The sequence below is a fragment of the Anomaloglossus baeobatrachus genome, chromosome 3 (assembly GCF_048569485.1).
Source record: "Anomaloglossus baeobatrachus isolate aAnoBae1 chromosome 3, aAnoBae1.hap1, whole genome shotgun sequence".
Taxonomy (NCBI): Eukaryota; Metazoa; Chordata; class Amphibia; order Anura; family Aromobatidae; genus Anomaloglossus; species Anomaloglossus baeobatrachus.
The window spans coordinates 596,112,735-596,130,562 of NC_134355.1; the positions used below are offsets into that span (position 1 = coordinate 596,112,735).

Genomic DNA, 17,828 nt, shown 5'->3' on the forward strand with positions numbered 1-17,828 from the left:
AACATCTGAAAGCTACAGTCTGGGTATGGACGAGTCACAGAACTCCTGACCTGCACTCAACAGCCTCAGATATACCTACTGACTGTGAAATTTGCATCAAGAGACCCTTGACCAGTTTATGAATGTTCTATCTGTACGTGGACTGTGATTTGATGATATGTGAAAACAGCCTTAGGGTATGTGCCCACGATCAGGACCCGCTACGTCCTGGAAGCGGTGGGTCCTGAGCTGTGGGGACGCGAGTATCCTCCACCGGAGACTGCAGCTGCTCATGCCCACGATCAGGGTTCAAGGCGCTGCGGACTTTCGCTGTGTTCGCCTTATGGAAAACACTTGCGACTCTGCCGCAAAGAATTGACATGCTTGCGGCTCGGAAAGCCGCATTGCAGGTCAGTTTTCGCTGCGGGCAGTACACGCAGTGGGTATGAGACTTCTAGAAACCCCATCCACTGTGCTTGTAGTGTACAATGCAGTGTTTTGGACGCAGCTGAAACATGTGTCCAAAACGCTGTGAACCCTGATCGTGGGCACACACCCTTAAATAGGTTGTTCGGCCTAAGGCTACAAGTATGCAGTCACACTAACTGTAGACTTGTAAATCCTTACATTGTGTGCACTGCATGCTGTGAGGATTCGCTGGTGCTAGGAGCTGGGGGCACGTGACTTGCATACATGCACTCATGATTTTCATGCGCAGCCTCACTATATGCAGGTGTATGGAGCGAGGCCAGATATGTTTAATCTGAATGCGTCAGGAAGTATGCAAGTCAGATACATGAAGTCACATGACCGCCCGCTCCTGGAGAATCTTCATAGCGTGCAGTGAGTGCGATGTGAGGATTCACAAGTCTGCAGTCACCCTAAGGTTGAACAATCCCATTAACTTCGTAGGTTGAGAGATCCAATCTTCCAAACCTGCACAAGCTTGTTATTGAGTCTAGTCTTTGCAGCTAGGTAGAGGCCATAAACACATATTCAATGCTACTTTGTGTGTAAAATATGCCAGGTGTGAGCATTATAGAAGCATCAATTGTAAGAATTAACCAATAATGTGAATCAGATTAAGATGTGGACAAGTGCAGTCTCCAGACAACGAGGAGTTTTCCATATCGGCAAGTGGTTGATCATGCAGCACTACAAGCGATAGGTACCACTCACTTTTAATATATACACTACTTACAAAACTAAAACTCTGAAATTGATATATTTGTTTACAAAGAGTGAAGGCACATCCAGGAAGGATCAAACGAAAGAAATAACAGACATGGCAGAGGAAGAGAGAAGATGGATAAAATAAAATACACTAACAGTGATTTATACACTACTGTGAGACTGAAAGTGACATTTACCTAGTGGCGGAGCATTGTAGGGCACACGGCTAGTCTACACTGGGTGTAACGGAGCACGGCTCACTGATGGACATTATATGCAGAATACGGTATGTGCTCATATATTAATCAATTCATTACATAAGACATACAATACAGCAGTTGTTTTCTGATCACATAACTGATCGATAAGCCATTCACTAGTTAGATATGGCAGCAGAGAGTTAAAGGGAATCTGTCAGCAACTTTTGATCTTCAACCCACCAGTGTTCTTATTAGCACAATCAAATATTGGACTTTATTTAAAATAAATCGCTTATAGTACATACTGCATTATATGAGAAAAATCATGGTCTTCTATGGAGCTCAGCCTGTAGCTGAGCATTACAGGAGTACCATGGTGGCAGCAACAGGATCTTCAGCAACTGCAAGGGGCTGATAGGAGGATCGCTCCGTCTAGGTGCTGCTGTCACTGACTGACAAAGGAATTTAGTGATTAACTGCAACGGGTGGAGATCAGCTCCGAAAGAGGCTGTTAGAGGCAGATGCCGGCTATTTAACATAACAGACATCTAACATATGTAGAGCAGGCTCAGCTCCTGAGCCTGTTCCACACATACAGATCCGCTCAATAGAGCATTAAGGGATTAAATAAAAATCCATCAGTAAACCAATTCTGATAGGGAGTTGTTTATAGTGTTTTCTAAGCTCTTCTGTGCAGATTCATGACCACATCAAAGGATAGATGAAGTATCAAAGTCATAAATAAGCAGAGAAGTGGAGTAAAAGACAGATAAAAGTTACAAACTGCCTGTCAGAAGAAGTTCACTGATACATTTTCAGTTAACTAACTTTGCAATCAGTAATAGACAACAAAGTAACAGTAAAAGAAACAAAAAGTGGAAAACTTTTAATGAAACTGGTTGCAAAAATGATTTTTAATGCAAAATGTATGCAAAGGGAACCTGCCACCAGATTTGGCGACTATAAGCTGCAGCTACCACCACTGAGTCTTTATATACAGCATTCCAGAATACTGTATATAAGAGCCCAGGCCGCGCTGTACAACGCAAAACCCCCCCCACTTATAATACTCGCCTAGAGGGGGCTTGGCCGGTCCAATCCAGCGCCTCCTCTCTGCTGCGATCTCCGTCCTTCTATCCAGCCCAGACTGGCATTGGGGTCCTACACATGTGCACTTTGATCTGCCCTACTGAGGGCAGATCAAAGTACTGTAATGCGCAGGTGTGAGGAAAGGTTAAAGACTGCCCGCACATGCGCACTACAGTACTTTGATTTGCCCTCAGCAGGGCAGATGAAAGTGTGTCTGCGCAGGACCACAATGTCTGCTATTGTGCATGATGAAGGATGCGCTATGCACACAGGCCTCAGAAGGAGGACGGCGATTGCTGCAGAGAGGAGGTGCCGGATCGGAGAGAAGAGACACCCATTGGGCCGGACTGCCCCCAAGGTGCGTGTTTTTTATGTTACACAGAGCGGCCTGGGCTGTTATATACAGCTTTCCAGAATACTGTATATAAGAGCTCACTGGTGGTGGCCGCAGCTTATCGTCACCAAATCTGGGGACAAGTTCCCTTTAAAGCAGTTTTCGCAAAATCATAAAATGGGTAAAATTGCAAAATGATGGTAAAACTAGCAACTTGGCAATTTACCGTTTATTAAAATTAAATAGTTTTAATTCTATAGTTTACTGCCCGCTGCCTAGGTTACCGGCCACCACTGTAGCCTATCCAAGGTAAGTGTTTTCCTAGGCAAATAACGCAGCACTTACAAGCTCTTTAAGTGCAGTTGGGGACAGTGGCTCAACCACGAGCAAACAAGAAGTCAGGAGGGGCAGAGGAGCAGGGCACCCCTGAAGAAAGATCTTGAGACAACCCATAAAGTAAAAAAAAAAAAATCCTTAACTTTGCTTCCTAAGAAATATGCCAATTACACTTTTGCAGTGAAGTAGGTGGAAAAAAAAATCAAGCTGGCTGTGCCCTATTTCTGCCCAATCTGGCTTCATTGACATTCATGAGGACAAGATTTGGGATGACATAACCAGTCTTCAAATGAGCCAGATCGTATCTGATAAAGGTGTAGCTATCTTGATTTTTCTCTTGAATGTCCCCAAATTTCTGATTGCAGAGTTTTTGTTCCTTTTTACATAAGGAACCCTTTTAGGAAGCGTAAAGTGACTTTTTGTTTAACAAAAAAAAGCTGCTGACAGGTTTCCTTTAATCCTTGTACTTTCTAACTAGTATTTCACAACTATTAAAGATGCATACAGATGTAGCAGAGCTGAGATTATCAATCATAGAAGTCGGGAGTATTTTCTCCAGCACATGATACGTTTCGCCTTAAATACATTGTCATAGGCCTCACCTAACAGATGGTAAGTGACTGGTAAAAGGGGTGTGATTCAAGGTGGCGAAACATAGGGGGAAATTGGATTTAAAACATATTAGAGTAACCAGAGTGGAAAGCCACTGTAAAATGTGTCTCCTGAACTAGCGTATTACATAGTAGCCCACCTATTTAAAGGGGTTGTCTCTGCGGGATAAATCCTATACATTTATTATATTATCACTCATGGACCTCATAGAGGATATTATGTGAGAACTCCGCAGTTGATTAGATCAGCGCGCTCAGCTCTGCTACATCTCATTATTGTCAAATGCCGCAGAATAGTGTCCCAGAATGCTTTGCCAGCTTCATCATTGTAATGATTTTGGATGAGTATTTCTTTATGTTTTTTATATATATATATTTACACAGTTTGGTTTAAATTATACATATACTGAATACTGGAAACCGGTGAGAAATAATAATACTTGACGCCTTGCTTATTACCTCCTGGTTACGAATACAATTTTTCCAATAGAGGGTTTCTGATTTCCGGGCAGAGGAGCTTTGGTTTTGTCTATGTGTCGGCAGCGTACAGATATGAGGTGGGTAAAGGCAGTGAGTAAATACAATTACATCAGGTCATTTCTTTACAATTAACACATAGGCCCTCATGTAATCTCACTAGTGCAGGCAGGGAATGCAGGGGTTACCCATAGCAACCAGATTCCAGCTTTCATCACTCCAGGCCAGGTTAGAAATCGAGAGCAGGAACCGGATTGGTTGCTATAGGCAACCGCGCTGGCCCTGCTGTGTACTAGTGTGGATACAAAATGGCCCTTTATTTAAGACATATTGCACATAAATGGCTTTTGTTCATTTGACAGCAAACTTGTGCACTCACACACACACACACACACGCTCACACACAAGGCGCTAGAATAAAAGCAGAACTCTTTTGTCATAGAGCTTTTTACAAAACAAAGCAATTCTCTTCACAAAATAATCATAAAAAATATATTTATATATTATTTCCCCCTGAAAGTCTTCTCGTGACCAGGGCTCAGTCCATAAATACTGGTCAGTCTGATTGTCCAGTGAAGGATGCAGGTTCCGTCTCACGCCGTCAGGTCGGAGATGACCAATTTATCCATTTTATTGTTGATTTCGGGAGCAGAAATTATTTCATCTCCATCGTAGTCATCTTCAAATGACCTGAGAACAAAAGAGAATATGGCATTTCTTACTGGGTCTCTGGTCATTGTGCATTTTAAAGGGGAAGTTTAGGACGGTGCTGCACATTGAGGAGGACGTTTGCAGATGCAGCAGTATGGTGGCTGGCAGATATCGCGCCCATGTCAGATTTCAGACTGTTGCCTTTGCAACTGAGCCTGTCCAGGGGATCAGCAGGATATTCGTACACTTGACAATATGAGCAATAGGCGACAGACAACTCCATTAAATAGGTAATCTCAAGTAGAGGATAATGTCCATGTCACTGGGACCACACCGATCCGGAGAACAGGGGCTCTGAAAAGCCCTGTATGAATGGAGCAAAGGTCAATCATACGCATTGCCACTTAATGGGACTGCCAGAGATCGCTAAGAGCTGCATTAGTCTGGTCATCGGCACTCCCATAAGAATGAATTGAGCAGCACTATGCATGATCAACCACCAGTCCATCCACATGAGACTCTCCAGAGCCCAAGCTCTCAGGATCAGTCCGGGCCACAGTAATGAGGAAGTTGATTCTATAGATAAAGTCATGGCCGAAACTGTTGGCACCCTTGAATTGTTCCAGAAAATTAAGAATTTCTCCCAGAAAATTATTGCAATTACACATGTGTTGTTATACACGTTTATTTCCATTGTGTGTGCTGGAAGAACACAAAAACTGAGGAAAAAAAATGCAAATTGGACATATTTTCACACAAAACCCCCAAATGGGCAGAACAAAATTGTTGGCACCATTCCAAAAATGTTGCAAACAACTTTGTTTCAAGCATGTGATGCTTGTTCAAAACTCACCTGCGGCACGAAAACAAGTGTGAGTAATATGAAAATCACGCCTGAAACCAGGTATAATTGGGAGAAGTTGACTCAATCTTTGCATTGTGAATCTGTATGTGCCACACTAAGCATGGAGAACAGAAAGAGAAAAGATCTATCAGAGTACTTGAGAACCATAACGGTTGAAAAATGTCAACAATCTCAACGTTACAAGTCCATCTCCAGAAATATTCATGGTCCTTTGTCCACGGTGCACAACATAATCAAGAAGTTTACAGCTCATGGCACTGTAGCTAATCTTCTTGTGCATGGATAGCAGAGAAAAATTGAGGACAGGTTGCAACGCAGCATAGTATGGATGGTGGATAATCAATCCCAATCAAGTTGCAAAGAAATGTAAGCTGTCCTACAGGCTCAGGGTGTAACAGTGTCAGCTCGAAATATCCGTTGACATTTGAATGAAATGAAAACACTATGACAGGAGACCCAGGAGGACCCCACTGCTGATACTAAAACATAAAAAAGGTAGACTGTAGTTTGCTAAAATGTGAGCGTAAGCCAAAACTCTTCTGAGAAAGTGTCTTGTGGACACATGAGACCAAGATAGAGTTTTTTGGTAAAGCACATCATTCTACTATTTACCAAAAATTGACTGAGGCCTAGAAAGAAAAACAAACACAATACCTACAGTCAAATATGGTGAAGGTTCAAAGAGGTTACTGGTGCCTTGATTGTGTGCAAGGCATCATGAATTCTGAAGGTCACCAAAGGATTTTGGACTGCAATGTAGTGCCCAGTGTCCGAAAGCTGGGTTTGTTTCCTAGGTCATGGGTCTTCCAGCAGGACAATGACCAGTAACATACTACAAGAAACACCCAGAAATGGATGAAAACAAAACTGGAGAGTTCTGAAGTGGCTGCAATGTGTCCAGATCTAAATTGCATAGAACACCAGTGGAGAGATCTTAAAATTGCTGTTGGGAGAAGACACCTTCAAATATGAGAGACCTGGAGCAGTCTGCAAAAGAAGAGTGGTCACAAGTTCCAGTGGAGAGTAAGAAGCTTGTAGATGGTTATAGGATAAGACTGATTGCAGTTATTTATTCTAAAGGTGTTCAACCAAATATTAAGTTGAGGGTGCCAACAATTTTTGGAGTTGTGTGTGAAATTGTGTCCAATTTGCCTTTTTCCCTCGATTTCCTTTGTGTGTATTGGAACAACACAACAAAAAAACCTGTGTAATTGCAATAATTTTCTTGAACAATTTCAAGGGTGCCAACACTTACGGCCATGATTGGATTTAACAAGTGACAACTGCAACAGTAACTGGAGAACTGGAACTTCTATCCATGTGCTGTGTTTGGTATTGCAGCTTTCTCCATTCAGATGTTGAGGTTGCATTGCAGTACCGGATGGAGTCCAGTTACAAAGGTGGCAGGCGTTTAAGAAAACAATCTAAAAGTGACCTTGGAGCACTATCCAGTACATGGTTCCCTAAGATATTTAATGGGATTGTCCAGGTGATACATATGAAAACCAGAGCCAAAATACATCACTATAATATGCTGTCCACAACAGTGACCAATCCACCAAGGGATCGACAGATTGTTTTCCTTTGCTTCCAGGAAGTAGAGACCAACAAGGTACTCAGGAAATGTAGGAATGTGAGTGAAGGGGATCAGTGAGGTTATATTTCTTTTTTTACATTTTTTTTTTCTGTATTCTGGGCTGGTATGATTTTATTTTTTGTCTGAAAACCCATTGTTGTCTTATCTTATATGGATAAAATTGCTTGCAAACATATACAAATTTACAATTCACTTTATATTAAAAATCCTCTTCCCTTTCAAGAACAGAGGGATTTTCAATGTCATAGTTTGCTGTTCCTTGCAAAGGCTACCGCCACCTCGGTCAGTCTATCAGTAGTGGATGGTCTCCTAGGCAAAGAGCACATGCTTGGAAGCGCTTTGCTATACAGCTTGCAAGCACTGCTCTGAAGCTAACCAGATCCAGACAGCTGCAGTGCCCCTGTGCTTGTCTGATCATGCAGAGAAAAATTCACTTCTGCTTGTAGCATGGTGCATAGTTTGCGTCAAGGAAGTGATGATGCTGTAGGTCCAAACTGTCAATCAGCCATGGTTATTGGGCCCTTCCCAGCCTAAAAATATCAGCCATCAGCTGTCCCAGAAATGGTGCATCACATTAGATGCTTCAGTTCTAGCGCTTCGCCTTGGCATTTTCCAACTGCCCTGGTGTGTTGGCAACTGGGGTAATGTTTTTTTTGGGGTTGATGCCCGTTGTGTAGCGTCAGCTAGTATCCAGCCCAGGTGTTAGTAATGAACGTGTGTCTATCAGACAACTCAATAAGTAAAAAAAACAAAAAACGCAGAAACATGCACAAAAATAATTAAAAAAAATAAATAAAAAATACTCCCTGATTCTTTTTCTGGTTCACCAATTCATAAACCCCCCACCCCCCAAAAACCCCCATGCAGGTCCTACTTAGTCCAGGGAATCCAATGTATTCCAGATAGGGAAACCTGAAAGACATAAAAGACGAAAACAAAAACAAGAGACTGTCCCTCATTCACCAATTTATTAGAAGGCAAAGTTCCCAGGTCCGATGTAGTCCAGCGCTTGCCACAATGTTCCTCCATTCCGTAGATGAAATGCTATGGAGCATGAGAAGGAGGCTCCACAGGCTTGAGAAGCAGCCATTCCCAGCTTACGCTGCGCGACTGTGATGATATCTGTAACATTACTGACATGACCATGGTCACCAGGTTACACACAGGGCAGCGCGAGACCCGGCAGCTTTGAAGAGCAGGGACGTTACTGAATTACTGCTCATCAGACATTCTGGGTCTCGCGCTGCCCTCTGTGTAACCCAGCGACAGCGGTCATGTCAGTGACGTTACGGATGTCCTCACCGCACGGCACAGTCGCTGGATGTTGTAGAGTGCAGCAGAAACCGTGAGTGGCTGCTGCTCAAGCCTATGGTGCCTCGTTCTCATGTTCCATAGCCTTTGTCTACATAATCAAGGAACGTCCTAAAAGCGCTGGACTACATCAGACCTGCAAACTTTGCTTTATAATTTCTTGGTGAACGAAGGACAGTCTCTTGTTATTGCTCTCTTTTTAGGTCTTTCAGGTTTCCCTTTCTGGACTAAGTTGAATTCTCTGTAAACAAATTGGTGAACCAGAGAAAGGAGACATGGAGTGTTTTGTTTTTTTTTACAATAAAACCATTTTGACTTTTTTTTTCTTTTTAAGGGAACTTGTCAGATCTAATGTGCACCCAGAACCACCTGCAGTTCTGGGTGCATATTGCTAATCCCTGCCTAAAGGATTTCTAAAGATCTTTTATCCTCTGCTAATGAGCGCAGGGACCAGTCCCAAGGATGTTATATCCCCCGACTAGCCACCCTCTTAGCATGTTAGCACACCCACAGGGGCGTACTAACATGCTAATCAATGCAGCGTCACCAGCAGTGATACGCTTACCTGTGTCCTCGGTGAGCGCTGCTTTGACTGTCTCACACTTCTGGTCATGCGCTCTAGACCTCTCTGAAGCCAGGACGCGTACACTTGGCTTCATACAGCGCATGACTGGAAGTTCCCGGCATTCAGCTCAGCGTTCACCACTGGCACAGGTACGTTCATCACCGCTGGTGACGTTGCATTGAGTAGCATCTTAGTACGTCCCTCTGGGACGTACTAAGTGAAGGGATATAACGCGCTCATGACTGGTCCCTGGCCTCATTAGCATATTATAAAGAATTTTTAGAAATATTATGATATTATATAGCAATCTATGCTAGTGTATACAGGGACAATTAAGCAGGGATTAGCAATATGCACCCAGAACTGTTCCTGGTTCTGGTTGCATATTGCACCTGACAGATTCCCTTTAACTTACTAGGTTAGTAATGGGGGTGACTGAAAAGACGCCTCTCTGTTACGAACACCAAGACTTTATGCCAGTGGATACTACCCAGCTGACATCAACCCCTAAAAACCATTATCTCAATTGCCAACACACCAGGGTGATTAGGAAGAGCCGAGGTGAAGTGTCAGAATTGGCACATGTTGTGTGATGCACCACTTCTGGAGCAGCTGTGGGCTGGTATTTTTCGGCTGGGAAGGGCCAAATAACCATGGACCTTCCCAGCCTGATAACAACTCAAAGCTTTTGAATTTACCTATGCTGGTTATCAAAAACATGGGAGACCCCACTTTATTTTTTTAAATTATATATTGAGTTACACCAGGCTAAACACCCTTTAGTCCCACATGAAAAGCAATAAAGAGTGCAAGTTTATAATATGTAGGGAGCTGGCACATTATCTGCAGGATATTTATCTTGTCTATAGTTTTATAGTTGATTGCTTTATTATTGCTGACAATTATCAAAGTAGTCTAAATATGTAAAAGAGGATGTTAAAAACGATTGTGAATGGATGGCATATGCATGTCATATCGATGCTATGCGAGAATAAAATTGCATACTCGTATGACAAAATGTTACCCAGATGGGTTCCATTTGTGCAACTTTTCAGGAGTGGAATGGGACCACATTTTTTTCACTTGAATGTGAGCATGCCCTTAATTTGTAGTACTGTGAAGCTAAACGTTGACCGACTTCTAGGACATGCATATAAGAGTACATGTATGATATAGCCAAAATAATAGCTAATAGATTGCCGACCTAAAACAATTGTGGGTCATCCTGCTAACATTACCAGTGGCTTGAGGTGCCACTATCAATATAATGTTGGTGATACCACACTGAATTGCAGCACACAGACATGACTAGGTGACAAAAAAAATGCAGGTCTTTTCTAATGACACTTGGTTGATTATACAATCTGATGGGCTCACCCTTCTTGTAAATGCTCAGTGGCAGTTTCCTCAGCCACCAGGATCTCGTATTCTTCAGCTGCGTATCTGTCCCAATCTGATGGCTCGGGGGTTTCATTGTCAACATCCTGCACAGTGAGAGATAATCCTGCATGTTAGTCAGGAGGACACAATTGCGTGATGATTTTTTTCCCAAAACGTATGGGACATACATGAAGCACTTTTCCCCACTGATGTGTGGGTAGTTGGGCAGGTAATCACATTACAAAGGCTTGTTACCATGTATTGAAAACAGCACTACATGCACATCACTGTGTACAGAAAACCTAAAAGTGATTCTTCAAGTGACCACTAGGGGGCCCTTACTACATAGATGCCCCTGTACTGTCGATTGATGGAGAGAGTAGCACACAATTAGTCAGACACTGGTACCTTTTGCACTGCAAAGGGATCTCTTTGTTCATGGTCCAGGTACTTCTCGAGATTAAAGCAGGTGTCATAAAATATGTGAGACATCTTACAGTGTTTCAGGTCTTTCAGAGTGATTCGACCTAATAGGAAAAGTAAGAAAACAATAGAACAATGTGAGAAGCCTATTAGTTACAGCAAATACATTTTATGCAATAATGTTATAGTATTCATTCATGCTCTCTATACCTTCAACTTCTGGCTTCACCAGGTCTAAGAGCTGGCACAACAGATCCTGGAAGGGTAGCGGCTCAATACCCATGGTTTCCATCTTCTCGCACTGCTCTTCATAGAAGTATTCCAGTTCATACATGGATAACACCCCATCTCCATCCACGTCCATGCACCGGAACCAGTACTCAATGCTGCAGCAAGACATTGCAAGGGCTTTGCATCAGTATTGTGCATGTACATTATTACTATGTCTTCTCTTACATGATCCTAAAATATATTGCACCATTGTGCATAGTGTAAAACCACTAACATGACATATATATATATATATATATATATATATATATATATATATATATATATATATATATATATATATATATATAAATATATATATATATATATATATATATATATATAAATATATATATATATATATATATATATATATATAAATATATATATATATATATATATATATATATATAAAAGAAACAAACCAAAAAACAGTTTTTTTTCTACTCCAAGTCCATTAAGATTTGCAGAGTGAGGCGTATGCGTACATTGAATATGCTACACCATACAGATGCTAATGTAATTACCACTCTTGACCACTAGATGGCTGTCACAAACCTTTCGTTCTGGGTAAACACGGTTCTGGCATTTTCCCGACTTCTGGATCTCAATAAAATAAAATTATTTTGGACTGTGATAAATGACCCGTATTACCTTGTTGGGTTTTTCTTGTCTTCTTCAGATATTAGGAACCAGACAAATTCTGCGTAGCTCATCCGGCCCTCCCTCTGGACAGCATTCCCTCTGTGAATGAATGTAGCCCAATTTACTATGGGAGTCATGTTATTCACACACCTTTCAGCTTTTGCACTATGGAGGTGCTAAATCTGATATGAAAGCATGCAACACATCAAGTCTCTTAAAAAAACTGTGGCGGACCCAAATTAAACGCTACTCTGGATGTCTAGAATCAAGCATCTATATCTGATCCCTCCGTAATTTCTCTTGGCAGGACCCAGATGCTTTCATGTTACTTTTTCTGAGACTTCGTTATAACTTTCTGGTTCCAAGGAGTCCCAGAAAAAATAAAGTCAAGAAAACTGACTGCAAAAAACAGTATCCAGGACCGCTTTTCTACAGATTTTATAACACGTTAAATTTGGCTGAAAAGGAATAATGATAATCAAAAGTTTACACAACAGTTTCTTTATGACACGGTGGACCTCATCTTACCGTGTAACGGCTCCTGAAAATATCCGTTCTATGATTCTGTTTGAAGAAGCTGAAAAAATAAAAAGAAATGACAAATTGAAGTATGATATGACTGTAGTACTGACCATAGCTATAAAGACCCCAATTCATGTAGATTGCTGCTTTGCATGCCAGTCTTGATGAAGGATGCATTGTTGTAAGATGTGCCCATTTCCTTAAGGTGGCTTTACACGCTACGACATCGCTAAAGCGATCTCGTTGGGGTTACGGAATTGGTGACGCACATCCGGCCGCTTTAGCGATGTAGTTGTGTGTGACACCTATGAGCGATTTTGAATCGTCGCAAAAACATTCACTCATCGGTGACATGTCCCCCTATTCCAAATTATCGTTGCTTCCGCAGTAACTATGTTGTTTGTCGTTCCTGCGACAGCACACATCGCTATGTGTGACGCCGCTGGAATGAAAAACATCTCCTTACCTTACGGTCACCTGAAAAGGAGGAAGGAAGGAGGTGGGCGGCATCTTCCGGCCGGTCACCTCCTCCCCTCCTTTTCTATTGGGCGGCGGTTCAGTGACGCTGCTGTGACGTCGCTGTGACGCTGAACGAACTTAGAAAGGAGGCAGTTCGCCAGTCACCGCGATGTCGCTGCACAGGTAAGTGCGTGTGACGCTGCCGCAGCGATAATGTTCGCTACGGCAGCGATCACCACATATCTTTACAACCACGGGGGCGGGTGCTATTGCACGCGACATCGCTAGCAATTGCTAGCGATGTCGCAGCGTGTAAAGCGGCCTTTACTCTTCTTGCTGCCAAATGCCAGACAGGAGGACTTTTCTGTCATAATTTACCCATTTTTGTAAATTATAATGAATTTGTGAAGCCGCGACCCTCTTGTGCTAACCATTTCTCAGTTTTCAAAAAGTTGGTGGCACTGGCGCAAAACTGCCAAAAGTTGCAACATTGTTACTCAAGAACGGTTTCCCCAAAAATGAGTCCTAGCAGGAATTTTCAGCGTAAGGTTTAAATATAAGCCCTACCCCAAAAATGAGGCCTAGTTGTGGTTCAATAATAAAGAGTCCATGCAGCTAAAAAAATTAAAGAATACTGCAGAACACTTCATTATAGACAGCAGACACCCCCAAAAGAGAGAAGACAGAAGACCCCGCAAACATACTCATCAGACGCCGAACGGGGGGCCTACAACAGATCGCACACCCACAACAGATGGCACACCCACACACACCACGTCCGGTGATATTAATTGCTTCTGGCTGTCAGGGAAACCTGAGGTGCAGTGGAGCTGTGATGCAGTGCAGTGGAGCGTTAAGACCTGCGGTGGGAGTCTGCTTTTTTGGGGTTGCAAGCTTGCCCCTAACCGTGTTTCCCCTAGAATGCGCTCTACCCCGAAAATAAGCCCTAGCGCATTTTTCAAGGCAAAAAATAATATAACACATTGTCTTATTTTCATGAAACACGGTAGGAGTTGTGCAAAACATTTGTAACCGTTTTATGCAAAAATTCTGGTAAAAAACTGCCTGATAAATTGGAGCCAAAGAGTTTACCAAAATGCTGGGCAGGTTATCTACATCTGCACTGTCAAGACAGATTTTTAATGTCTATGTGTAAAAAGATGAGGGTCCTTCTCTACAGATCAATAATACGTACGCTGTACCCAGATCCCCCCACAAGCTCTCCCTGCCTGGTCTGTATTTTACGTTCACATCTATGACCCCACCTACACACTATAAAATGACTGTTGTATGAAAGAAGAATTCAAATTTAGGCTACTTTCACACATCAGGTTTTTTCCATCAGGCACAATCCGGAAAAAAACGGGTAAAACGGATCCGGTACCGCATCCGTTTTATCCCTATAGATTTGTATTGTTACCGGATTGTGCCTGAAGGCTTTGCGTTGCATCCGGTTTTTTCCGGATGCGGCAAAATTAATTAAAGCGGCGGCCGGAGGCAACATATCTTGTAACGTTTTTTTGTCCGGCAAAAAAAAACAAAACGCATCTTGCTGGATACGGCATGTTTTACAATTGAAGCCTATGGACGCCGGATCCGGCACATTGCGGCAAAATACGGATGTGGCTGCCGGATCAGTTTTTGTAAACTGCGCATGCTCCAATGTTTTTGAAAACCGGATCCAACAAAAAAAAAACGGACAAACCGGATGCAAAAACGTTATAAAAAAAACGGCATAACGGATCCATTAAAAAACTGATCCGGTGGATACGGTTTTTACATTTTTTGCCGGATCCGTTGGATCAGGAAAAAAAAGGATTGTGCCTGACTACAGAAAACTGATGTGTGAAAGTAGCCTCAGCTTTCTTCACCCGACCATTGTAAAACTCTGTTAGGCTTGGTAGCCACAATCCTCTGCAGGAGTGATATCACTGATCCCAAAGCCCCATAATGGTGTTTGATTTAGTTTCCGTCATTTTTTATGGGAAGAATAATGCTGCACGCAGTGTCATTTTTTTTCTCAAATGTGCTGAAGCTATAACATGGGCTTTGATCGTAGCGTGAACAGAACTTAGATTTTCAAGAATAACTAACTGAACACAGTTGATCTCTTCTAGAAGGAAGAAAATAAACCTCTAATGAACTTACACTACAACATCTCATCGTGCTACCATTAACCCCTTAACGACCGCGGGCAGTAATCTTACATCCTAGCGGTCATAGTGTTAATCTGCCGGCAGCAGAGGGAGATCGGCGCACATCTCAGCTGATTTATACAGCTGACATGTGTGCCTGCCAGGCACGATCGGAATCGCTATCCGCCCGTGTCTTTTAAACCCTTAAATGGTGCTGTGAATAAGTGACAGCGCTATTATAACTGCGATCGCGCTGAAAATTTACTTACAGGCCGATACCGGAAGTCACGTGACGTGATCGCGTGACTTCCGGTGGTTGCCATGGTAGCACACGGTTATATGATGACTCCTGTGCTCACATGACTAAGGTCCTGTAAACAAACAGCCAACTACTGGCTGTTACAGGAGGTGATCATTTTTCCCTGTCTGAGCGATGGTGCTCTGATTAGGAGAAAAGAATCAGCGATCAGACTGGTGATCCTTATAGTCCCCCTAGGGAATCTAGTAAAATAAAAAAAAAAGTTAAAAAAATTTAAATAAAAATAAAAAAAAAAGTTCAAATCACCCCCCTTTCGCCCGATTGAAAATTAAAGGGTTAAAAAAATAAAAAATATACACATTTGGTATCGCCGCGTTCAGAAACGTCCGATCTATCAAAATATAAAATCAATTAATCTGATCGGTAAACGGCGTAGCGGCAAAAAAAATTCCAAACACCAAAATTACATTTTTTGGTCGCCACAAATTTTGCGCAAAATGCAATAACAGGCAATCAAAACATAACATCTGCGCAAAAATGGTACCGTTAAAAACATCAGCTCGAGATGCAAAAAATAAGTCGTCACTAAGCCACAGATCCTGAAAAATGAGAACGCTATGGGTCGTGGAAAATGGAGCAAAACGTACGCTACTTTTTTTTAGAAATAAACCTATTCTTCATGTTTGGTGTCTACAAACACATACTGACCTGAGGCATCAGACCCACACATCAGTTTTACCATATAGTGAACACTGAGTAAAATCTCTCAAAAACAATAGTGCAATCGCACTTTTTTTGCAATTGTTCCGAATTTGTTTGCCGTTTTCCAGTACACTATATGGTAAAACTCTTGGTTTCATTTAAAAGTACAGCTGGTTCCGCAAAAAAAGAGCCCTCACATGACCATATTGACTGAAATATAAAAAATTACGTCTCTCGAAAGAAGAATGGCGAAAAAAACCCCGGAAAGTGCAAAAATCGGCCGGTCGTGAAGAGGTTAAAGACAGGGTGAAAATGTTCAGATTTCTAGTTGCTAGGATGGATTAACCTCATATCATAAATGTGTTACTTACAGTTCGGTGGTTAAACACCACTCCAGTGCTTCTGTTTATTATACCGCTGGAGTGGTGCTTTAAATCTAAGACTAAACTCACTTTCCGGCATCTTCATCTGCCATCGCCACCGTGAGAGCTGTATCCTGGCCAAGCACCCGATGGTTACACATGCTGCACATTTCTATACATACTCACCATGGTCGTTATATCGTGCCAGGTCTTTCTGGTCAATGTAGAGATCATGGTCAGTGTCCAGTTCCCAAAACTTGCAATAGATTACGTAGAAGTGTTCGTAGGAGAAGTAGTCCGTCACCTGGTTAATGTCATCCTCTTCCTCCAGTAAAGCCAGCGTCTGCACAGCAGATTACGAGATCGTTATTACCAAAGGAAAGAGAAATTGGTGGGCTGAAACACAGCAGATTTGAACCCCTTTGTAACAGGTTAATTTATTTTTTTTTTTACTGTAATTTTTTTTTTTGCGATTCCAAAAATTATACTGTATTTTTCATTTTATAAGACACAGTGGATTATAAGACACACCCCAAATTTAGAAATAAAAAATATAAAAAAAAAAAAAAAAAATCCGGTTATACTCCGGTGGTGTCTTACTGAAGGGGGAGGGCAGCAGCGGTGGTGGAGCGGAGTCACAGTAGGGATGGGCGGTACTGGAGTAGAGCGATGCTGCAGGCGCTGCGGTGGGGGCTGCACAGGCTGCAATGGGGGGCTGTGCTGGAGTAGGGCGATGCTGCAAGCGCTGCGGTGGGGGCTGTGCAGGCTGCGGGCAACCATGGTGGCTGTGCGGAGTAGGGCAGTGCAGCGGGTGTCTCAGATGCTCTGTCTGCGGTGAGGGCTTCAAAGAAATGGTGCCTGGAATCGGCACGTGTGCAAATTGAGCTCTTGGCTCAATGACCAGACAAAATCTCATCTGTGCATGTGCCACCTCCGTGTGCCATTTTTCTTAAGTCCGCTGCTGGGAGATCAATGGGTCGGAGGCGGCGCATGCGCAGATGAGATCTTGAGCAGAGAGCGCCATTTGTGCACCAGACGACTCCGGGCACCACTATTTGAAACCCACATCATCGACAGAGCATCTGGGACACCCACTGCACCCCACAGCCAGCACAGCATCCAATCTCCACCTCCCGGTAAACTACATTCTGATTATTAGACGCATCCTTCATTTTCCTCCCAAATGTTTGAGAGGAAAAAAGTGCGTCTTATAATCCAAAAAATATGGTAATTTTTTTATTTTTCCATTATTTGAGAGCTTTTAGTTTTGACGGACTAAACTCAATTTACCATACAATGTACTGAAAACCAGGAAAAATATGCTAAGTTTGATGAAAAAGTGAAAAAAACAACATATTTCCACCATGTGTTTTTGATTCTCCAAGTAAGTGTGTTTATGGCAAACCCAAATAGATTTTTTTTTTTTAGATTTCGTTTAAAAAAATTCAGAGCCTTACAAGTCGGCATTTTCCATCGATGGAGC

At 42.4% G+C, this 17,828-nt stretch overlaps 1 protein-coding gene across 3 annotated transcripts in view; it reads right to left on the reverse strand.

Moving 5' to 3' along the window:
- Positions 1-1,185: 1,185 nt before the first annotated feature.
- PPP2R3A (protein phosphatase 2 regulatory subunit B''alpha) overlaps positions 1,186-17,828 on the reverse strand; it is a 312,931-nt gene continuing 296,288 nt past the window's right edge. For all 3 annotated transcript variants that reach the window (XM_075341038.1, XM_075341037.1, XM_075341039.1), the window contains 7 exons: positions 16,532-16,688; positions 12,435-12,483; positions 11,916-12,005; positions 11,202-11,377; positions 10,977-11,095; positions 10,566-10,672; positions 1,186-4,889 (listed from right to left, as the gene is read on the reverse strand). In XM_075341038.1, the coding sequence (XP_075197153.1) occupies positions 4,793-4,889; positions 10,566-10,672; positions 10,977-11,095; positions 11,202-11,377; positions 11,916-12,005; positions 12,435-12,483; positions 16,532-16,688 (795 nt within the window). In that variant the 3' untranslated portion in view covers positions 1,186-4,792. The remainder of the gene's footprint in view (positions 4,890-10,565; positions 10,673-10,976; positions 11,096-11,201; positions 11,378-11,915; positions 12,006-12,434; positions 12,484-16,531; positions 16,689-17,828) is intronic.